The sequence below is a fragment of the Mugil cephalus genome, chromosome 2, assembly GCF_022458985.1.
Source record: "Mugil cephalus isolate CIBA_MC_2020 chromosome 2, CIBA_Mcephalus_1.1, whole genome shotgun sequence".
NCBI lineage: Eukaryota > Metazoa > Chordata > Actinopteri > Mugiliformes > Mugilidae > Mugil > Mugil cephalus.
Window position 1 is genome coordinate 28,838,322 of NC_061771.1, and position 24,296 is coordinate 28,862,617.

At 39.7% G+C, this 24,296-nt stretch overlaps 2 protein-coding genes and 1 long non-coding RNA gene across 4 annotated transcripts in view; all 3 read right to left on the bottom strand.

The window, feature by feature from the left end:
- LOC125001704 (B-cell receptor CD22-like) overlaps positions 1-2,839 on the bottom strand; it is a 39,108-nt gene extending 36,269 nt beyond the window's left edge. The window contains exons 1-2 of one of the 2 annotated variants that reach the window (XM_047577256.1): positions 2,653-2,839; positions 1,697-2,053 (exon numbers count right to left, since the gene is read on the bottom strand). In XM_047577256.1, coding sequence (XP_047433212.1) covers positions 1,697-2,053; positions 2,653-2,707 — 412 coding nt within the window. In that variant the 5' untranslated portion in view covers positions 2,708-2,839. The remainder of the gene's footprint in view (positions 1-1,696; positions 2,054-2,652) is intronic. The other variant, XM_047577257.1, reaches the window with a different exon arrangement.
- Positions 2,840-7,781: 4,942 nt separating this feature from the next.
- On the bottom strand, positions 7,782-12,907 carry LOC125001688 (B-cell receptor CD22-like). Its single transcript, XM_047577255.1, has 10 exons — positions 12,748-12,907; positions 11,643-11,999; positions 11,298-11,519; positions 10,773-11,135; positions 10,455-10,682; positions 9,948-10,196; positions 9,554-9,817; positions 9,265-9,352; positions 9,114-9,171; positions 7,782-8,897 (listed from the first exon to the last, which is right to left on the bottom strand). The coding sequence occupies exons 1-10, from the start codon at positions 12,800-12,802 to the stop codon at positions 8,856-8,858; spliced, it is 1,926 nt and encodes a 641-aa protein (XP_047433211.1). The 5' UTR covers positions 12,803-12,907; the 3' UTR covers positions 7,782-8,855.
- Positions 12,908-16,745: 3,838 nt separating this feature from the next.
- LOC125002769 lies at positions 16,746-17,647 on the bottom strand. Its single transcript, XR_007111827.1, has 4 exons — positions 17,579-17,647; positions 17,291-17,378; positions 17,138-17,195; positions 16,746-16,922 (listed from the first exon to the last, which is right to left on the bottom strand). It is a non-coding gene; the product is annotated as an uncharacterized LOC125002769 (long non-coding RNA).
- Positions 17,648-24,296: the final 6,649 nt, after the last annotated feature.

The following is a 24,296-nucleotide window of genomic DNA, read 5'->3' on the forward strand; positions in this document are numbered from 1 at the left end:
GATACAATATTGGAGATGCTTTCTTGGCCTCTACATGGAGAACTGAAGTGAACAGAGAAATATAATTTCAACTGTTGTCACCCATTAAATAATTCATCAATATGTAACCCTGTTAAAAATCAATATCCGTGAAATACATAATAGATAATATTTAGTTTAAATATTTTCATCTGTAGGTGAATCTTTTATTAAAAATTGTAATTAATAGTTCATGAAGGTTAAAATAACTTGATAAAAGAGTAGAATGTAATAAACAAGTTTAAAAAGACAGAACGGCCTTCAGTGATCAGCCTTCATGGGAGTAGACCAAAACTTGTTTTTGAGCTGAAGCTTCTACAAAGATACAGTTTGACAGGCCATCGAGTCAGAATTCAATAGGCAGATATATCAGCGTCGGAGCGTTTTTCGCTCGTTGTCAAAGGGGCTTTACTGACCAACTCCTGTGAGGGATGCGAAGCAGATAGGTTGTGTGTGTAGGGACACAGAGAGAGAAGAAATAGGTGTGAACTTGCAGCCCACATATTGTCATTTTAACACAAAATGAGCTATATCGAAGGGCCAAGAGGTCTCAATAGTTCTCAAGGCAGGTGACCTGCAGGGCGGCCGAGGAACCGGCCAGACGTAGCAGGTTCAGGGACGTGGGCGTGGATTGTTGTCGCACCAATTGGCTTCTCAGGGCTGGGAACGTAGGTGTGGGCTGGTGGCGGCGACTGGCTCAGGATCAGGAACGAGGGGCACTACGGGGGGCCGGGTCCGAGCCGCAGGCAGTGGGGCGGCGATCACTCACCCCACGCCCCCGCTACGAGGGGGCGTGGACGGCGCATCGACCAGCTCAGGTTCAGGGACGTGGCCGTGGATTGTTGGCGCAACGATTGGCTCCTCAGGGTTGGGAACATAGGCGTGGGCTGCAGGTATGGCGATGGGCTCAGGATCGGGAACACAGGTGTGTGCTGCCGGTGCATCGACCGGTTCAGGAAAGTAGGCACAGGGCAAACTTATGAGGGCAATCACAGCAGGAGAAACCAATGAACAATTAAGGGACACGCGAGGAAACAGACAGGAAACCCAAAACTTAACAAAATAAAACAGGAAACACAATATGACACAGGCAGACATGACAAAACCACAAGGAAACATGACAGACAGGAAATCCAGAAACTTGACAAAATAAAACAGGAAACTTCAAAACATGATCACAAAATAAAAGACAGACATGAACCAAAACATTATTTCTCATTGCTTGTCCTGTGAAACAGGTAAATTTCATTTGAAGATTGAAACGACCTATATATCATTATTTTTTGTTTTAATTTGATACTAAATTCATTCTTTCCTAAAATAAATAATTGACATTTATGTTGCTAAAAACCTGAGTTGGCCATTTTCATTTCTATTTGCCTGATTTAAAAGGGTTATTTCACGCTTAAAGTCACTTACGTTAAAAAATGTTTTGTTGAAACTGTAAGTTAGAAGGTGATTTCATGTAATTGTAAAACTTATTGTGCACTGGGAAAACGATACCCATGCTGACATTAAAATACTGAAAGATCAGGGTTAGAACAAATAGATGAAAGAACCCAGAAGGACTGCCCTCATCCATGTGAATACTGAGAGGAGTGCTACAAATAGTTCAGTAACAGTAATGACAGTGATGACACGATGACATATTTGACATATGTGGAGGAGAAATTCTTACCTGAGACAGTCAGAGTGACTCCAGGTGAACCAGTATATTTCCCTCCTGGTTGGTTTGTTGTGAATCTGAACTTGTACTCAGCTGAGTCTCTCTCTCTAAGGTCTGAGATTCTCAGAGTGCACTTGTTCTCATCACAGTGATACTGAACACGACCTGAAAACTCTGCGTCTGTCATCAGATTCACAGGTTCACCACCTTCCATTTTAGTAAACCATACAGCTTTTTCAACCACGGTGACGTTGTCATTTATTCTGGATGGGTACGTGTAGCTGCAGCTTATTTCCACTGTTGATCCTTCTACAGCACAGATCTGAGTAGAAGAGTAAGTCACTCCATGATCAATCTGACCAAGTACCACTGGAACACAGAGAACATCAGAGACCACAATTAACTGTTGTGCTTTAAAAAGATGATTTCTACAGTTAATGTGTACGTGAGCTGAGGCAGGATGTCACACTCTCTGAGGATGCAGTGAAGGAACAGTGATGATTTAACATGAGAGACATGAGACAGATGAACTGAAGAGGACAAATGGAAGAGGACAAGTTCAGAGAAAAAGGAAGTGACATAAAAATACAAGTAGTATTTTTACATAGCTGTGTGAAGTGCGGTGTGAACTCCTTTCACACAGTATGACTTGTGTTTCTTTTATAATCAATGATAATTGTAATAATACATTTATTGCATATACATATCAGAGACATGTTGAATGATTGAAGGTGATTTGAAATTATTTTAATGACGTCATGATCAATAATAAATCAACTGAATGATGAACGTTAAAGAATCTCATATTTAACTCAATAATCAGCTCTGCAGTAACAGAAATAAAACCAATATTTCACAGAGTTTAGCAGTCTGGTTTATGTCTGTGTCCATTCTAACAGGAAGTATTTATTCACTACAACAAGCAGCTACAGCTTCAGTGAAATGTGAAAAACAGAAACTCAAAGTACCTGATGAGGAGAGAAGGAAGACGACAAATCCAGCTTCTGCTACTTTAAACCTCATGTTGGTGGCTCCTCTCTCTGCTGTGTCTGCAGGTAAAACACATCAGCTGCTAAATAACATCCACTACGGTTACCTAGTGTCTGAACGGAGCAACATGAATGTGCTCACAAAGAAGGATGTGAACTGAAGGCAGACTCTGTTCTTTGTCCTGTCACTGTGGTCAAAATGTGTTAATGGTTCAACAGTTTCCTTCTTCTAAAAGTAATGTGTGAGAGTGAACAGTCATCTCATTTGTCAGTAATCTCCCTGTCATCAAGAGAGCATTTAGCTTTAAGTTTTTAAACAATTCCATGATTATTGTTTTGCAAATGAAGTCAAATATGTGAGTAATTAACACACACAGTCATGTTGTGTTGTGACAGTGTGTGATCTCACTGTTTGTGTTGTTTTCTCTTCTTGTCAAGTTAACCTGAGGACTTTTAATCAGTAAAGACATTTCATGTGGAACAGTTTATGACAGACTCTACTTTTATGTAGGGATGGATGATCGAGGTTTAGTTTGAAGCTTCAAAAAGTGGTTCATTACTCGAGGTTTCAGTGACACCGTGTTCGAGTAGGACATCTAGTGGTCAATAATATGAAGTGCAATCTAGACAGAAGAGAAATTCACACGTGACACTTCTCATGAATCGTTTGGGATTTGATTCACCATTCACATTTCTGTTCAACTACACTACATGATTGTGTGGCTTTAAGATGACACAGTAAAACATGAAATAAACATCATGTCGTATTTCATATTTAACGTGTCTAATTGTAGTTGGCTAAAGCCTTTAAAGTAATATAATTTTGTTTCATTTTATTGTGCCAATAGCATTTCTGTCAGAGAGATTTCAAAAATGAGCAATGATGTAGACTCTTTTTAATCTACAAGACTTTTTTTTATACATTGTCAGTGTTTCAGTTTTGCAGGCAGTGTGGAGCTTTGCTTCATTCATTGGTCCTATAGAATTCTAAATGGATCTAAATTCCCACTACAACTGAAAGCCTTGTCTATGAACCTCCATATTCTCCCAACAGATCACTACGATCTCTAAGTGCAGGTCTACTTGTGGTTCCTAGAGTTTCTAAAAGTAGAATGGGAGGTAGAGCCTTCAGCTATCAGGCTCCTCTCCTATGGAACCAGTTTGGGTTCAGGAGGCAGACACCGTCTCTACTTTTAAGGTCAGGCTTCAGACTTTCCTTTTTGACAAAGCTTATAGTTAGTACTGGACTTAACCATCCCTTAGTTATGCTGCTATAGGCCTAGGCTGCAGGGGGACGATGCACTGAGGACATGTCCTCTCCTCTCTCTTCTCTGGCTCCTGTCCTCTAATATTTATATCTTTTTTTTCCCATCTCTTATAATTTATTTTCTGTTACTAATCACTGTGTCTCACTCTCTCCCTTCCCCTCCCCTCCCCCTCCATCTTGTTGTGAGGGTCTCTGGTCTGGAGTGCTGAATATCTGACTTGTGGAGTTCTAAGCTACATCTGCTGCCGTGGCTTCATCAACCAGCCCAGTCTTCATGGTCTGGAGTGCTGTGTATCAGACCTGTGGAGCTCCATAAACTACATCTGCCCCAGTCTTAATGGCCTCCTCCAGTTGTTCACTCCTACCAGATGAACAATTCACCAACCTGCCCATGATTCCTGCTATACTCACAAACTGTCACATAAGATCATCAGCTATGTGTTATATCATTAGATTCAACCTGTTTTCTTCAGCTTGATATATGTATCTATGATGGAGGTTTGTTTATCTTTTTCTTGAAATGAATTGAACACAATCACCCTCTGCTTGACGAGCCGCAACAGCGTCGACATGTCGCACCAGCAGCTCATCATCAGCTTCACCTTCCTGTAGAACTCACTGGCAACCAGACGTGTCAATCATACAGCCCACAGGCCAAAAACCCTCCAGGGGGTCTAATCGGGCCCAGAGCATGAATTGAAAAGCTTAATTTTTTTATTTCTTTTGAAAAACTCTCCTTATTTACTTTGAGTCCTTTATAGTCAAGTTTATTTATTTATTTTTTCTCATCAGTGGTTTAACTGTCACGAGGTTGGGGTGAGTGAGAGTCTAAGGAGACAGAGACATTTTTTTATGTGTTGCATTACCAGGTGTTGAAAGCATTTCATCATAGGTGTGAGAGCCACAGGGTGAAAATCAGAGAGTTCTGTCTGGGTTTTCTGTACAGGCACGATGGTGGTGATCTTAAGACAGGTTGGCGCCACTGCTGGAGGAAGATGATAAAAAGTCTGTGAACACCTCATTCAGTTGTTCAGTCCTATGTTTAGGACACGTCCTTGGAAGTTATCAGGTCCTGCCGCCTTAAGTGTCACAGGACCAGCCAGGCATCTTCAACTACTAATAAACTTTCGCCCTCTGCTGCAGGGAGAGGGAATTGCAACCATGTCCAAACTACAGAGCTGTCTGATTTCCACATTTTGGAGGCTGTGCTGTACACGCAGTGAAATGTTTCCTTCCACTTCAACACAAAAGTATATTCAGAATAAAGATTTTAAACCTCAACAATGTTTAGTTCTGATTTATTCTTTCAACTTGACACTCTGTCATAAACATGAAATGTTCATCATAACACAACCAACCACTTTTTCCCTTAATACAACTCCACAGTTTAACTTGATAAAAAGAAGAAACAACACAAACAGTGAGATCACATTCTGTCAACAAAAAGAATGATGATGAAATGATTTAATAACCTAAAGCTAAATACTCTCACAATTACAGAGAGATTCTGATATAAGTTTTCAAGTCTGACTTATCATTGTACATTGTACAACATGTAAACGGAAAACAATCACTGACTGTTTTAGAGCTCATCTAAGTGATGCAAATTTTAATAACACACCTGGAAATACCTGCAAGGTTCACTTAAACAAATCTCTTGGTTTGGTGATTAAAAGTTGGCCTCTAGAAACTCATCAACTTCATGTCCAGTGCATCTCGTGCCTACTGCTGCACATAGTCGTAAATACAAAACCATGCAAATCTTTGAGCTTTCAAATGTTATTTCAATGTCACAATCCATCGCATTTTCTTCTTTATTATTCAATGCATAAATCATCATAAACATGTATTTTGCTTTGCAGTAGTCAAGTGATAAGAGTTCTAAAGATGTTTGTGTCAGACATGAACTTTTTGCCCTCAAGAGGCTTAACACTTAGCAAATTCTCAGTTACTCTCAATTACTTTCATGAACATCCCCAAGCTCTACCCATAGAGACTGAAAGAAAGTAAGGACTGGTGGCAATAACAAAGCAAATTTAATGTTACAGTTACATTACAAAAAACGTAATCCAACACAGAAAAACAACTCTACCACATAACAAATACAAAAAAGTGGCTGCACTAGAGGGTGCAGCTGGGCAGGAGGGAATTGTAAGCTTTTTCTGTGTCAAAAATATCATCATGCAATAGTTTATAAAGAACAAACTTTATCCCCAGTGAAATGTCAGCAGTTTTCATTTCATGAACGCAATTCCCTCTGTAGACACTTTTTGTAGTCCAGTTGTATGTGCTATGTGTTTACATCTTTAAAGTGGCGATTAATGCCAGCTCTCAGACTCCTAACACTGGCAACACTGGATTCTCCTCCTTCCTTGGTCGACTGGACAGAGTCTGTGTCTGTGTTTCTGTTGCCACGGTTACCAAACTGTTTGAGACAGCACAATGATTTAGAAGTGTCATCAGGCAAGTTGACCGGAATGTCTTTATTGGTGTCCATTATCCCCTTTTAATGTACATCCCGCAGCCAATCAGAATCGAGGATTGACCCAGGCCATGGTTTAAATATTGTTTAAATCATGATGTGTGGGGGACACAACCTCACAGAGCTGTCCACCTGCATGTGGTGCTGAAATGGCTGTTTGGCTGTGGTATATCGTGTATGGTGACTTTGTATATTGATTGCTGTGTATTGAGTGTGCGCCATTCACGCCATGAGCTGTGCATTGTATTTTTTATTGTTGTCATGTTATTAGTTTAATCTTGAGTATTTCATATAGTGATATTTCGGGTACTACCATTTGGTGATATATTATGTTGGCATTTTTTTGTGTGAGGGCATTATTCAGCTGCAATTTAGTCGTCACCTGTTTCTTGTCAGGTGCTGTGCTCCCCTCTCTCACTTGCTACTGCATTTCTGTTGTGAAGGTATAGTTTATTGTGTTGTTATGAACGTTTCTGTGTTTAATCCAATGACAACACATCCATTTATTCACAAAATTAAAATGCCATCCATGAACAGCTCAGTTTTTCCGGAAAACCGAACATTGCTTTACGTCATCCACTGATTCAACAGAAACAAAGGAATCAGCATCAGTGAAATTCTTTAGAAATTGAGATCTTGTAAAGAGAAGTCAGACATATATCACATTTACAATCACACACTAGTTGTCTGTCTTTTAATCATCTAATTAATATCATCAACCTCGAACATGAAGCAAGTTCCTCAGTGAACTTTCTATAAAGTTTATCTAAAATGCCCTCTGGAGGATTTATATAATAATCTGAAATCATACGACAGATGGAGTTATGACATCCTCTTCTGTTCTGGGCTTCACTGTAATAATTCCCACTGTGTTCAGGTCTGCTATTAGTGATGGTGAAAATCTGTCCTGAAGCTTTTGGTGAGTCTTCATTCTTGTCACCTTGAAGCCATACAACCGTGTAGTGTAGCTGAACAGTAACGTGCATGGCGAATCAAATCCCAAACGATTCGTAAACCAATAAGTGACAAGTGTGAATCCAACCCTCTCGATTACACTTCATTCTATTGACCACTAGATGTCCTACTCGACCATGGTATCACTGAAGCCTTGGGTAATGAACCATTTTTTGAAGCTTCAAACAAAACCTCGATCATCCATTCCTACATAAAACTTCAAACAGGTCGCTGTATAGTATATCAATGACCCGCTGCTAACTAGGACACACCTTTATGGATAGACAAGAGCTGGTAATAGAATATGGGGAATGGTTATAATTACTTAATACACAGAGTGGAAAGTTGTATCATCATTATGAGAAATTGTAAAGAAAGACAAAATAACAAAACATCATGTTCATTAAGGAATGTTTAAAATCTTTATTATCATAAAACTGTTTATTTACAGCTGAAATCCACAACTTCTTGCATATTGTCGCCCTCTGCTGCAGTGAGATGGAACTGCAACAATGTCGACACTACAGGTTTGAGTTTGAGCTTTCTGTTCAACATGTTTATTTTGAAGAATTTATCTTTCTCTCTATCTGAATTCCTCAGAACCTAAATGTATAATATACACAGACCAGGCATAACATCATGACCCCTTATAGGTGAAGTAAATAACACTGATCATCTCTCTTGATCATGGCACCTGTTAGTGGGTGGGTGAACATTTAGTCCTCAAAGTTAGAAGCAGAACAAATGGGCAAATATGAGGATTTCAGCAAGTTTAACGAGGGACAAATTGTGATGGCTAGACAGTTGATTTGAGTTTGCTGTGATGACATGGCCTCCAAATTCCTCAGGTGAGTATCTGTGGGTTGTGCTGAACAAACTAGTCTGATCTATGGAGTCACCACCATGCAACACAAGGCAGCGCTTAAATGATCGGCTGCTAACATCTTTGTGCCAGATACCACAGCACACATTCAGGGGTCTAGTGGAGTCCACGCCTCAATGAGTCAGGGATGAGGACCAACACAATATAAGGAAGGTGGTCATAATGTTATGCTTGATTTAATATTCTGTTACTCAAACCACAAATTCAACAAAAGGTGAAAACTAAGAGAGAAACAGTGTAAAAGTAAGTGAAATATAAAGAGAAAATCTATCACAAAAGAAAACAGAAATACAAAGAAAATCAAAGTGCACAACAAAAGGTACCAGAACACATCGTCGTGTCATGTAAATTGTGACATGTCAGATCTGGAATAACGCATCATCTCATTGTCTAGTATCTAGTATCTCATCCTCAGGGTAGCAGAGGTCTATCTCAGGACTAACAAAGAGAGACAAACAAACATTTATGCAGACACAGGGAGAACAGTGAACTCCACACACAAAGAGCCGAACCTGGACTCAAACCTGGACCCAGACCTTCTCACGTGGAGGCATCAGTGCTAACCACCACACCTATGTGCCAACTTAGAATAACTTCTACTTTGAAATAGAAGAGTCATGTCTGAGGTTTTGTTGCATCTGTAAAAAGAAGATATTTCTCAGTACTCTCACTCTTCACTTGTTTTAACCATGTGCTGTATTTATTTATTTTATTATCAGGACTTAACATTAAATATTCAAAGATTTTTACACTGATCAAATTACTTCCTTGATTTGTTCTGTGGTACAGTTCACATCTACAGTTCAGTATATGGTTAATAATCAGTTCGGTTCACATGCTCTGATCTCTCTCACCTCTATAGCCTCCACAGGTTCATTTGGTTCAGTCCCACAGCTGAAGAGTTTCTTCTTCCTGGATGGAATCCAAGAAATAAGACGACGGATGAATACAAATTTAAAAGTAAATGACTGAATTGTAAAATAAAAAAAAAAGAAACAGACTTACCTCATACACAGAATCAAAAGAAGCAGAGAAATCAGCACCAGCACCACCAAAGTTAATCTGATGACATTCAGTATTACTGGTAATTTTCCTACGAATGGACAAACACTGATATGAGGTCTTTGTGTCTCAGTAATAGAGTTGGTTGTTTAGATTGATCGAAGGAAAACAGACCAGTCTATAAAAAATCCTGACAGGAGATGTTATTGTTTTAGAATCACTAGTGTTTTTCTCTGTAGTGACTTGTTGATAATCTCTGATGCAGTGAACTGATATTTTAATCTTTATTTACCTACTACAACAATCAGATGTAAGGTGATGGAATTATGACGTCCTCTTCTGTTATGGGCTTCACAGTAATAACTCCCGTTGCGTTCAGCTTTGAATTCAGTGATGGTGAAGATCTGTCCTGAAGCTTTTGGTGAGTCTTCATTCTCCTTGTACCAGGTGTAGTTAGCTGCTGGGTTAGCATCACTGCTACAGGTCAGAGTCACTGAACTACCCTCCACTATCTCACCAGATGGACTCGCTGATACAGAGGGAAGCTTTGGAGGATCTGGAGGAGAATATAGAGAGAAGCTACTCAGTCATTATTAACTGTACTGAAAGATCACAGTCTGAACTCCAACTGTATCATCTTCAACATTTAAATCCAGCTGACAACAGATCTGTTGATGTTTACTTACACTGGACGTCTATGAATACAGATACAGACTGTTGATCCTCAGACTTGCAGTAGTAGATCCCTCTGTCCTCAGAGCTGATGGAGGTGAAATGATAAATACCTCCTGGTCCCAGAGGAAGTGGTTGGTTACCTTTGTACCAGGTGTAGTTAGCTGCTGGGTTAGCATCATTCCTACAAGTCACAGTCACTGAACTACCCTCCATTATCTCACCAGAGGGACTCACTGATACAGGTGAAAGCTTTGACGGATCTGGAGATAGAGGGAGATTATTATGTTGTTGTAACATGATGCTTTTGAAGTTTTTCTGTCAGTTTAAGGGGAACTGAAACATTTTAAAGCAAACCTGATATTAATCTTGAGAGTTACATTGCGCAATTTGTGCAAGGTTACTTCCTTTACAGAAACATATCAAGATAAGTGTCTATGTGAAGTAAAACACCCAAAATAACTGTCCAGTATGATACGGTGTCTAGTAGAGGTATGACAGCCAGAGTGAAGTAAACTCACAGACTGAAGGAGAGCGGTAATCCTCATGTCCACTGAAAGCACAGGAGACGTTGTCTCCAGGAGAAAAGTTGTCTGTCAAAGTAGAAGTTTGCTGTGTCCTGATTCTCTGTTGGTTCTTGAACCAGACATAAAGACGACCAGCTGGACTGCAGCTGCTGAGACACTTGAGCTCTGCCTCAGTTTGAGACTGATGGACTGATATTATTCTGGTCACCTGCACCTGCAGAGCTGCACATGACAACACAACAGTAATGTCACATCTGTTTAAACACTCAATGCACAGATACATCCACCTACACAGTTAGAGTTCATCAGTACCTGTGACAGTCAGAGTTGTTCCAGGTAAAACACTTCTCCATTCAAACCGTCGTGTCTTGAATTTGAAGTGATACTCAGATGAATCACTTTCTGTCAGGTTAGTGATTCTCAGAGTGGATCTTCTTGTCTCTGGTTCAAGGACCTGAACACGACCTGAATACTGGGAGTCTTTACTCAGGTCCTCAGGCTGTGAGGGATTCATCCACTGACGACTACGATCAGGACTGAACCAGAACTTTGACACAACATCATCATAATAATCATGATGACTGTATGTGCAGGAAATGTTCACTGATGAACCTTCGATGGCACAGATGCTTCTGTCGGTGTAAGTCACTTTGTTGCAGGTTCTATAGACAGAACCTGAAAGAAAAAGCAAAAGAGATGATTTGAAAAACATTTAAACCTAACCCCACAGAGATCAAATTTGAGAAGAGGAATAGAGGAAGAGTTGTTCTAAAACAAAGACACTGATGGTTGGTTCAGAGATGACACTGAGTTAGTGGAAGACTGAAGTAAACTCACATTGTGGAGGAGAGGGAAACTTCTCAGATCCTTTAACAGCACAGGAAACACTGTCTCCATAATCAAAGTATTGTTCAATCGAATCAGTGTCTTTGTTCATGTTCACTCCATTCTTATACCAGACGTAGGAACGAGCAGATAGACGACACCTGCTCTGACACTTCACCTCTGCCCAGCGAGGATACAATATTGGAGACGTTTTCTTGGCCTCTACATGGAGAACTGAAGTGAACAGAGAAATATCATTTCAACTATTGTCACCCATTAAATAAACACATTCATCAATAGTTCAGTAACAGTAATGACATGTTTCACATTTGACATATGTGGAGGAGAAATTCTGACCTGAGACAGTCAGAGTGACTCCAGGTGAACCAGTATATTTCCCTCCTGGTTGGTTTGTTGTGAGTCTGAACTTGTACTCAGCTGAGTCTCTCTCTCTAAGGTCTGAGATTCTCAGAGTGCACTTGTTCTCATCACAGTGATACTGAACACGACCTGAAAACTCTGCCTCTGTCATCAGATCCACAGGTTCACCACCTTCCATTTTAGTAAACCATACAGCTTTTTCAACCACGGTGACGTTGTCATTTATTCTGGATGGGTATGTGTAGCTGCAGCTTATTTCCACTGTTGATCCTTCTACAGCACAGATCTGAGTAGAAGAGTAAGTCACTCCATGATCAGTCTGACCAAGAACCACTGGAACACAGAGAACATCAGAGACCACAATTAACTGTTGTGCTTTAAAAAGATGATTTCTGCAGTTAATGTGTACGTGAGCTGAGGCAGGACGTCACACTCTCTGAGGATGTAGTGAAGAAACAGTGATGATTTAACATGAGAGACATGAGACAGATGAACTGAAGAAGACAAACGGAAGAGGACAAGTTCAGAGAAAAAGAGAAGTGACATAGAAATGGAAGTAGTTTTTGTTTTTTTACTTTGCTGTGTGAAGTACAGTGTGAACTCCTCCCTCACACAGTATATCTTGTGTTTCTTTCATGATATATGATAATTGTAATGATACATTTATAATATATACATGACAGAGACATGTTGAATGACTGAAGGTGATTTGAAGTTATTTTAATGACGTCATGATCACTAATAAATATTCTATATAACATTTTAATTAATGAATTATCTTTACAAAATGACACAGTGACTAAATTCATTGAGATTGTGGAACATTTGATAAATATTAGTTGGTATCTTCACTGCTTGATCAATGACTGAAACGTTTCCATTTAAAAAAGCTGAATGATGAATCTTAAAGAATCTCATATTTAACTCAATAATCAGCTCTGCAGTAACAGAAATAAAACCAATATTTCACAGAGTTTAACAGTCTGGTTTATGTCTGTGTCCATTCTAACAGGAAGTATTTACTCACTACAACAAGCAGCTACAGCTTCAGTGAAATGTGAAAAACAGAAACTCAAAGTACCTGATGAGGAGAGAAGGAAGACGACAAATCCAGCTTCTGCTACTTTAAACCTCATGTTGGTGGCTCCTCTCTCTGCTGTGTCTGCAGGTAAAACACATCAGCTGCTAAATAACATCCACTACGGTTACGTAGTGTCTGAACGGAGCAACATGAATGTGCTCACAAAGAAGGATGTGAACTGAAGGCAGACTCTGTTCTCTGTCCTGTCACTGTGGTGAAAAAGTGTTAATGGTTCAAGAGTTTCCTTCTTCTAAAAATAATTTGTGAGAGTGAACAGTCGTCTCATTTGTCAATAATCTCCCGTCATCAAGAGAGCATTTAGCTTTAGACTTTTAAATAATTCCATCATTATTGTTTTGCATATAAAGTCAAATATGTCAGTAATTAACATACACAGTCATGTTTTGTTGTGACAGTGTGATCTCACTGTTTGTGTTGTTTTCTCTTCTTGTCAAGTTAAACTGAGGAGATTTAATCAGTAAAGCAGTTTGTTGTTTTACGATGAACATTTCATGTGGAACAATTCATGACAGACTCTACTTTTATGTAGGGATGGGTGATCGAGGTTTAGTTTGAAGCTTCAAAAAGTGGTTCATTACTCGAGGTTTCAGTGACACCGTGTTCGAGTAGGACATCTAGTGGTCAATAATATGAAGTGCAATCTAGACAGAGGAGAAATTCACATGTCAGTCGTTGGTTCATGAGTGGTTTGGGATTTGATTCACCATCCACATTACTTTTCAACTACACTACATAATTGTGTGGCTTTAAGATGACACAGCAAAATATCAAATTAACATCATGTCGTATTTCTTATTTAACGTGTCGAATTGTAGTAGACTAAAGTCTTACAATTATATAATTTTGGTTAATTTTATTGTGCCAATAGCATTTCTGTCAGAGAGATATTCAAAAATGAGCCATAATGACTCATTGTTGTCTCTACAAGACTTTTTTTTATGATACATTGTGAGTGTTTCAGATTTGCCAGAAGGAGGCAGTGTGGAGCTTTGCTTCATTCATTGGCTCCCTTTAAAATCTAGAATTGAATTTAAGATCCTCCTCCTTACATACAAGGTCCTGAAAGGCCTAGTTCCATCATGTATGAAAGACCTCATAGAACCATATTCTCCCAACAGATCACTACGATCTCTAAGTGCAGGTCTACTTGTGGTTCCTAGAGTTTCTAAAAGTAGAATGGGAGGTAGAGCCTTCAGCTATCAGACTCCTCTCCCGTGGAGCCAGCTCCCAGTTTGGGTTCTGGAGGCTGACACCGTCTCTACTTTTAAGTTCAGGCTTCAGACTTTCCTTTTTGACTAAGCTTATAGTTAGTGCTGGACTTAACCATCCCTTAGTTATACTGCTATAGGCCTAGGCTGCAGGGGGACGATGCACTGAGGACATGTCCTCTCCTCTCTCTTCTCTGGCTCCTGCCCTCTAATATTTATGATTTATTTTCCATCTCTTATAATTTATTTTCTATTACTAAGTGCGGTGTCTCACTCTCTCCCTTCCCCTCCCCTCCATCTTGTTGTAAGCATCTCTTGTCTGGAGTGCTGAATATCTGACCTGTGGAGTTCTAAACTACATCTGCTGTCGTGGCCTCATCAACCAGCTCCATAAACTACATCTGGCCCAGTCTTCATGGCCTCCTCCAGTTGTCCACTCCTACCAGATGAACAATTCACCAACCTGCCCATGATTCTTGTTATACTCACAAACTGTCACATAAGATCATCAGCTATATGTTATATGATCAGATCCTACATATTTCCTATGTCTGTTGATCAGCCTGAGAAAAGACGCTTCTGGGATGAATCTTACAGCTGATGCTTGCATAGCTTCTCCTTGAGGACCATAGGGACAAGATGTGATGGGAGCGATGATGTCTTGATGTACGTGGCTTTATGGATGCAGTGCTGCTTCCAACAAGCAGGAAAGTGGAGCACAGATGATCTGGCTTTTGTCTTCACCTGTTTCCAGCCGCTGTGGTTCCCTCTCTCACTTGCTACAACATTTTTGTTGTGAATTTTTCTGTGTTGAGTTCAATGACAACACATCCATTTATTCACAAAATTAAAATGCCATCCATGATTCTATTCCTGACAGCTCGCATATTTTCCGGAAAACCGAACATTGCTTTACATCATCCACTGATTCAACAGAAACAAAGGAATCAGCATCAGGACCACCGGAGGCAGCATACTGATAAATATTAGGGTTTTGAAATTCTTTAGAAATTGAGATCTTGTAAAGAGAAATCAGACATTTGTTACATTTACAATCACACACTGGTCGTCCGTCTTTTAATCATCTGATGAATATCATCAACCTTGAACATGAAGCAAGTTCCTCAATGAACTTTCTATAAAGTTTATCTAAAATGCCCTCTGGAGGATTAATATGATAATCTGAAATCATACGAGAGATGGAGTTATGACATTCTCTTCTGTTCTGGGCTTCACTGTAATAATTCCCACTGTGTTCAGGTCTGCTATCAGTGATGGTGAAAATCTGTACTGAAGCTTTTGGTGAGTCTTCATGTCAGCTCAAAGCCATACAACCATGTAGTGTAGCTGAACAGTAACGTGCATGGCGAATCAAATCCCAAACGATTCGTAAACGAATAAGTGACAAGTGTGAATCCAACCCTCTCGATTACACTTAATTCTTTTGACCACTAGATGTCCTACTCGACCATGGTATCACTGAAGCCTTGGGTAATGAACCATTTTTTGAAGCTTCAAACAAACCTCGATCATCCATCCCTACATAAAACTTCAAACAGGCCGTTGTATGGTGGATCAATGACCCGCTGCCAACTAGGACACACCTTTAAGGATAGATAAGAGCTCGTAATAGAATGATATGGGGCGTGGTTATAATTACTTAATTCAAATGTAAAGTTGTATCATCATGATGAGAAATTGTAAAGAAAGACAAAATAACAAAATATCATGTTCATTAAGGAATGTTTAAAATCTTTATTATCATAAAACTGTTTATTTACAGCTGAAATCCACAACTTCTTGCATATTGTCGCCCTCTGCTGCAGTGAGATGGAACTGCAACGATGTCAACACTACAGTTTGAGTTTGAGCTTTCTGTTCAACATGTTTATTTTGAAGAATTTATTTTTCTCTCTATCTGAATTACTCAGAACCTAAATAAATAATATACACAGACCAGGCATAACATCATGACCCCTTATAGGTGAAGGAAAAAACCCTGATCATCTCTCTTGATCATGGCACCTGTTAGTGGGTGGGTGAACATTTAGTCCTCAAAGTTAGAAGCAGAACAAATGGGCAAATATGAGGATTTCAGCAAGTTTAACGAGGGACAAATTGTGATGGCTAGACAGTTGATTTGAGTTTGCTGTGATGACATGGCCTCCAAATTCCCAGGTGAGTATCTGTGGGTTGTGCTGAACAAACTAGTCTGATCTATGGAGTCTCCACCATGTAACACAAGGCAAATCTAAAATGATCTGCTGCTAACATCTTTGTGTCAGATACTACAGCACACCTTCAGGGTCTAGTGGAGTCCATGCTTCAATGAGTCAGGGATGAGGACCAACACAACATAAGGAAGGTGGTCATAATGTTATGACTGATTTATTAATCCGTTACTCAAATCACAAATTCAACAAAAGGTGAAAACTAAGAGAGAAACAGTGTAAAACTAACTGAAATATAAAGAGAAAAACTATTTCAAGATGAAACAGAAATATAAAGAAAATCAAACTGCACAACAAAAGGTACCAGAACACATCATCATGTCATGTAAATTGTGACATGTCAGATCTGGAATAACTCATCATCTCATTGTCTATTATCCAGTATCTCATCCTCAGGGTAGCAGAGGTCTATCTCAGGACTCACTCAGAGAGACAAACAAACATTCACACTGACACCTACAGTGAATTTAGAATCACCAATTAGCCTAACGAGCATGTGTTTGGACGGGGAGAGGAAGCCGGAAAAAATCTGGAAAAAACCAACGCAGACACAGGGAGAACAGTGAACTCCACACAGAAAGAGCTGAACCTGGACTCAAACCTGGACCCAGACCTTCTCACGTGGAGGCATCAGTGTTAACCACCACACCTATGTGCCAACTTAGGATAACTTCTAGTTTGAAATAGAAGAGTCATGTCTGAGGTTTTCTTGCATCTGTAAAAAGAAGATATTTCTTAGTACTCTCACTCTTCACTTGTTTTAACCATGTCCTGTATTTATTTATTTTTCACAAGGACTTGACATTAAATGTTCAAAGATGTTTACACTGATCAAATTACTTCCTGGATTTGTTCTGTGGTACAGTTCACACCTACAGTTCAGTATATGGTTAATAATCAGTTCTGTTCACATGCTCTGATCTCTCTCACCTCTACAGCCTCCACAGGTTCATTTGGTTCAGTCCCACAGCTGAAGAGTTTCTTCTTCCTGGATGGAATCCAAGAAATAAGACGACGGATGAATACAAATTTAAAAGTAAAGGACTGAATTGTAAAATAAAAAAAAAAAAGAAACAGACTTACCTCATACACAGAATCAAAAGAAGCAGAGGAATCAGCACCAGCACCACCAAAGTTAATCTGATGACATTCAGTATTACTGGTAATTTTCCTACAAATGGACAAATACTGATATGAGGTCTTTGTGTCTCAGTAATAGAGTTGGTTGTTTAGATTGATCGAAGGAAAACAGACCAGTCTATAAAAAATCCTGACAGGAGATGTTATTGTTTTAGAATTACTCGTGGTTTTCTCTGTAGTGACTTGTTGATAATCTCTGATGCAGTAAACTGATATTTTATCTTTATTTACCTACTACAACAATCAAATGTAAGGTGGAGTTATGACGTCCTCTTCTGTTCTGGGCTTCACAGTAATAACTCCCGTTGTGTTCAGCTTTGAAGTCAGTGATGGTGAAGATCTGTCTTGAAGCTTTTGGTGAGTCTTCATTCTCCTTGTACCAGGTGTAGTTAGCTGCTGGGTTAGCATCACTGCTACAGGTCAGAGTCACTGAACTACCCTCCACTATCTCACCAGATGGACTCACTGATACAGAGGGAAGCTTTGGAGGATCTGAAGGAGAATATAGAGAGAAGCTACTCGGTCATTTTTAACTGTACTGAAAGATCACAGTCTGAACTCCAACTGTATCATCTTCAACTTTTAAGTCCAGCTGACAACAGATCTGCTGATGTTTACTTACACTGGACGTCTATGAATACAGACACAGACTGTTGATCCTCAGACTTGCAGTAGTAGATCCCTCTGTCCTCAGAGCTGATGGAGGTGAAATGATAAATACCTCCTGGTCCCAGAGGAAGTGGTTGGTTTCCTTTGTACCAGGTGTAGTTAGCTGCTGGGTTAGCATCACTGCTACAGGTCACAGTCACTGAACTACCCTCCACTATCTCACCAGAGGGACTCACTGATACAGGTGAAAGCTTTGAAGGATCTGGAGATAGATGGAGATTATTATGTTGTTGTAACATGATGCTTCTGAAGTTTCTGAAGCTGAGAAACATCTGTTAAAGAGGAACTGAAACACTTTAAAGCAAACACGATGTTACTCCTGAGAGTTACATTGTGCAGTTTGTGCAAGGTTACTTCCTTGACAGAAATATATCAAGATCAGTGTCTCTCTCAAGTAAAACACCCAAAATAACTGTCCAGTATGATACAGTGTCTAGTAGAGGTATGACAGCCAGAGTGAAGTAAACTCACAGACTGAAGGAGAGCGGTAATCCTCATGTCCACTGAAAGCACAGGAGACGGTGTCTCCAGGAGAAAAGTTGTCTGTCAAAGTAGAAGTTTGCTGTGTCCTGATTCTCTGTTGGTTCTTGAACCAGACGTAAAGACGACCAGCTGGACTGCAGCTGCTGAGACACTTGAGCTCTGCCTCAGTTTGAGACTGATGGACTGATATTATTCTGGTCACCTGCACCTGCAGAGCTGCACATGACAACACAACGGTAATGTCACATCTGTTCAAACGCTCAATGCACAGATACATCCACCTACACAGTTAGAGTTCATCAGTACCTGTGACAGTCAGAGTTGTTCCAGGTAAAACACTTCTCCATTCAAACCCTGATGTCTTGAATTTGAAGTGATACTCAGATGAATCACTCTCTGTCAGGTTAGTGATTCTCAGAGTGGATCTTCTCCGTAGTTCAAGGACCTGAACACGACCTGAATACTGGGAGACTTTACTCAGGTCCTCAGACTGTGAGCAATTCATCCACTGACGACTACAATCAGGACTGAACCAGAACTTTGACACAACAGCATCATAATAATCATGATGACTGTATGTGTAGGAAATGTCCACTGATGAACCTTCGATGGCACAGATGCTTCTGTCGGTGTAAGTCACTTTGTTGCAGGTTCTATAGACAGAACCTGAAAGAAAAAGCAAAAGAGATGATTTGAAAAACATTTAAACCTAACGCCACAGAGATCAAATTTGAGAAGAGGAATAGAGGAAGAGTTGTTCTAAAACACAGACACTGATTGTTGGTTCAGAGATGACACTAAGTTAGTTGAAGGCTGAAGTAAACTCACATTGTGGAGGAGAGGGAAATTTCTCAGATCCTTTAACCGCACAGGAAACACTGTCTCCATAATCAAAGTATTGTTCAATCGAATCAGTGTCTTTGTTCATGTTCACTCCATTCTTGTACCAGATGTAGGAACGAGCAGATAGACGACACCTGCTCTGACACTTCACCTCTGCCCAGCGAGGATACAATATTGGAGATGTTTTCTTGGCCTCTACATGGAGAACTGAAGTGAACAGAGAAATATCATTTCAACTGTTGTCACCCATTAAAAAAACACAGTCATCAATAGTTCAGTAACTGTAATGACATGTTTCACATTTGACATATGTGGTGGAGAAATTCTTACCTGAGACAGTCAGAGTGACTCCAGGTGAACCAGTATATTTCCCTCCTGGTTGGTTTGTTGTGAATCTGAACTTGTACTCAGCTGAGTCTCTCTCTCTAAGGTCTGAGATTCTCAGAGTGCACTTGTTCTCATCACAGTGATACTGAACACGACCTGAAAACTCTGCGTCTGTCATCAGATCCACAGGTTCACCACCTTCCATTTTAGTAAACCATACAGCTTTTTCAACCACGGTGACGTTGTCATTTATTCTGGATGGGTACGTGTAGCTGCAGCTTATTTCCACTGTTGATCCTTCTACAGCACAGATCTGAGTAGAAGAGTAAGTCACTCCATGATCAGTCTGATCAAGTACCACTGGAACACAGAGAACATCAGAGACCACAATTAACTGTTGTGCTTTAAAAAGATGATTTCTACAGTTAATGTGTACGTGAGCTGAGGCAGGACGTCACACTCTCTGAGGATGCAGTGAAGGAACAGTGATGATTTAACATGAGAGACATGAGACAGATAAACTGAAGAGGACAAACGGAAGACGACAAGTTCAGAGAAAAAGAGAAGTGGCAAACAAATGAAAGTAGTTTTTTTTACATTGCTGTGTGAAGTGCAGTGTGAACTCCTTTCACACAGAATAACTTGTGTTTCTTTTATAATAAATGATAATTGTAATAATACATTTATAATATATACATATACAGAGACATGTTGAATGACTGAAGGTGATTTGAAGTTATTTTAATGACGTCATGATCAATAATAAATATTCTATGAAACATTTTAATCAATGAATTATCTTTACAAAATGACACAGTGACTAAATTCATTGAGAATGTGGAACATTTGATAAATATTAGTTGGTATCTTAACTGCTTGATCAATGACTGAAACTTTTTCACTTTAAAAGACTGAATGATGAATCTTAAAGAATCTCATATTTAACTCAATAATCAGCTCTGCAGTAACAGAAATAAAACCAATATTTCACAGAGTTTAACAGCCTGGTTTATGTTTGTGTCCATTCTAACAGGAAGTATTTATTCACTACAACAAGCAGATACAGCTTCAGTGAAATGTGAAAAACAGAAACTCAAAGTACCTGATGAGGAGAGAAGGAAGACGACAAATCCAGCTTCTGCTACTTTAAACCTCATGTTGGTGGCTCCTCTCTCTGCTGTGTCTGCAGGTAAAACACATCAGCTGCTAAATTACATCCACTACGGTTACCTAGTGTCTGAACGGAGCAACATGAATGTGCTCACAAAGAAGAATGTGAACTGAAGGCAGACTCCGTTCTCTGTCCTGTCACTGTGGTCAAGATGCGTTAATGGTTCAGCAGTTTTCTTCTTCTAAAAATAATGTGTGAGAGTGAACAGTCATCTCATTTGTCAGTAATCTCCCTGTAACCAAGAGAGCATTTAGCTTCAGGCTTTTAAATAATTCCATGATAATTGTTTTGCATTTAAAGTCAAATATGTCAGTAATTAACATACACAGTCATGTTGTGTTGTGACAGTGTGTGATCTCACTGTTTGTGTTGTTTTCTCTTCTTGTCAAGTTAAACTATAGACTTTTAATCAGTAAAGACGTGGCTGGTTGTGTTACGATGAACATTTCATGTGGAACAGTTTATGTCAGACTCTAGTGTTATGTAGGGATGGATGATCGAGGTTTAATTTGAAACTTCAAAAAGTGGTTCATTACTCGAGGTTTCAGTGACATCGTGTTCGAGCAGGACATCTAGTGGTGGATAACATGAAGTGCAATCTAGACAGAAGAGAAATTCACACGTGACACTTATTGGTTCATGAATCGTTTGGGATTTGATTCACCATTCACATCACTGTTTGACTACACTACACGGTTGTGTGGCTTTAAGGTGACACAGTAAAACATGAAATAAACATCATGTCGTGTTTCTTATTTGGCGTGTCTAATTGTAGTTAAAGTCTTAAAGTTATGCAATTTTGCTTCATTTTATTGTGCCAATAGTATTTCTCTCAGAGAGATTTTCAAAAATGAGCCATAATGGCCGATTGTTGTCTCTTTGTAATACCACAAGACTTTTTTTGTAATACATTGTGAGTGTTTCAGTTTGGCCAGAAGGAGGCAGTGTGGAGCTTTGCTTCATTCATTGGCTCCATATAAAATCTAGAATTGAATTTAAAATCCTCCTCCTTACATACAAGGCCCTGAAAGGCCTAGCTCCATCATATCTGAAAGACCTCATAGAACCATATTCTCCCAACAGATCACTACAATCTCTAAGTGCAGGTCTACTTGTGGTTCCTAGAGTTTCTAAAAGTAGAATGAGAGGTAGAGAAGGAGGCAGAATAAGAGATTTTGGAAAAATGGTGTTTATTGTACTGAGCTGCTAACGGCTGGGAGACTGTTGGGGGTAGGTGGGCAGGAAAGGTCACAGGCAGGAATAGTGGAAGCTTTGGAACAAAAGAAACACCAGGTTAGTATTCGGAAGTTTGGGATCACTACTATGATGTAGACGGAGATCGGCAAAGAGCTGGCGACATGACTAACTGGTAGCAGTGTCTATAATCCAGTGCTGTCTGAGTGTGGCCAGGGTTAATTAGCAGCAGCTGGGGGATCTCTAATCCAGCACAGCAGTCTCCCATCTGTAATCAAGCCCACACACACACATACACACACTAGGGAGCAGGGACAGAGGGCATGATAGGTCCTCTCTACAGCAGGTCCATCAGTCATTAGGGTTGCATGTTATTGTTTGCAAGGTTCACTTCTTCTGCTCAAGGTGTGACAGTGAGAGGTGGAGCATGTTGGTAGTTGCATCTTATGCAGCTCTGTGGGCTCTGTATGAGTACTGTAGTGGATCTAGATCTACAGGGAGACATTTCTTTATGTGTTGCATTGCCAGGCGTTGAAAGCATTTCATCATAGGTGTGAGAGCCACAGGGTGAAAATCAGAGAGGTCTGTAGGGGTTTTCTGTACAGGTATGATGGCGGTGATCTTAAGGCAGGTTGGCACCACTGCTGGAGGAAGATGATAAAAAGTCTGTGAACACCTCATTCAGTTGTTCAGTCCAGTCTTTAGGACACGTCCTCTTCCTTGCCTTAAGTGTCAGAGGACCAGCCAGAAATCTACAACTACTAATAAACTTTCGCCCTCTGCTGCAGTGAGAGGGAATTGTAACCATGTCCAAACTACAGAGCTGTGTGATTTCCACATTTTGGAGGCTGTGCACACAGTGAAATGTTTCCTTCCACTTCAACACAAAAGTATATTCAGAAAGAAGATTTTAAACCTCAACAATGTTTAGTTCTGATTTATTTCTTCAACTTGACACTCCGTCATAAACATAAAATGTTCATCATAACACAACCAACCACTGTTTCACTGAATACAACTCCACAGTTTAACTTGATAGAAAGAAGAAAACAGTGAGATCACATTCTGTCAACAAAAAGAATGATGATGAAATTATTTAATGACCTAAACCTAAATACTCTCACAATTACAGGGAGAATCTGATACAAGTTTTCAAGTCTGACTTATCATTGTACAAGGAACATGTAAACAGAAAACAATCATTGACTGTTTTAGAGCTCATCTAAGTGATGCAAATTTTAAAAACACACCTGTAAATACCTGCAAGCTATTCTTAAACAAATCTATTGGTTGGGTGATTAAAGGTTGGCCTCTAGAAACTCATCAACTTCATGTCCAGTGCATCTCTGTGCCTACTGCTGCACATAGTCATAAATACAAAACCTTGCTGATGTTTGAGCCGCAAATGTTATTTCAATGTCACAATCCATTGCATTTTCTTCTTCATAATCCGAGACATAAATCATTATAAACATGTACTTTGCATTGCAGTAGTCAAGTGATGAGAGTTCTACAATATTTTGGGACATGGAGTTTTGCCCTCAAGAGTGTTACGGGCCAGTGTGTGTGTGTGGCCTTGTCTTTTTGTTCTTTAATTTCAGGTACCGCCTTCCCCCCCTCCACCTCAATCAGCTGATTAGCTGATTGCCAGCTGTAGCCCATAAAGATCCGACCTGTGTGCGTCATTAGAGGAGTGATCCTGCAGCCAGCGTGTGCAGCGTGTTTGTTTCTGGTCGGCATTGTGGTGTCTGAACAGGCTTCTTCTTGGTTTATTGTATATTGTAAATAAATCCCTGCGATTGCAGACGGTCCTTGGTTGGCTTCTTTGGTTTGTTTTCTCCTTTTACCTCAATTGTTACCTCCTTGTGTTCCCCTAGACATTTTCTGCCCTGTCGGGTCGTAACAAGAGGCTTAACACTGAGCAAACTCTGTTACTTTCATGAAGATCCCCAAGCTCTACTCATAGGGACTAAAAGAAAGTCAAGACTGGTGGCAATAACGAAGTATATTTAATGTTGTACTGTTACATTACGAAAAACGTAATCCAACACAGAAAAACAGCTCTACTGGACAACAAATACAAAAAAGTGGCATAAATGAATTTTAATTAAGTTTTCCTTAAAAAATGTTGTTGCACATAAGTTAATAAATACTAAACTGTCCCCATTGAAATGTATGCAGTTTTCATTTCATGAACGCAATTCCCTGTGTAGACACTTTTTGTAGTGTAGTTGTGTGAACTGCTGTGTGTGAATGTGTGTG

Excerpts from the sequence above, each read along its gene's own strand:
- LOC125001688 (XM_047577255.1), bottom strand. The coding sequence starts at position 12,802 with ATGAGGTTTAAAGTAGCAGAAGCTGGATTTGTCGTCTTCCTTCTCTCC. Across the intron at positions 12,000-12,747 it reads CTTCCTTCTCTCCTCATCAG|TGGTTCTTGGTCAGACTGAT; the intron begins GTACTTTGAGTT and ends TCTGTGTTCCAG. Across the intron at positions 9,172-9,264 it reads CTTTTGATTCTGTGTATGAG|GAAGAAGAAACTCTTCAGCT; the intron begins GTAAGTCTGTTT and ends GATTCCATCCAG.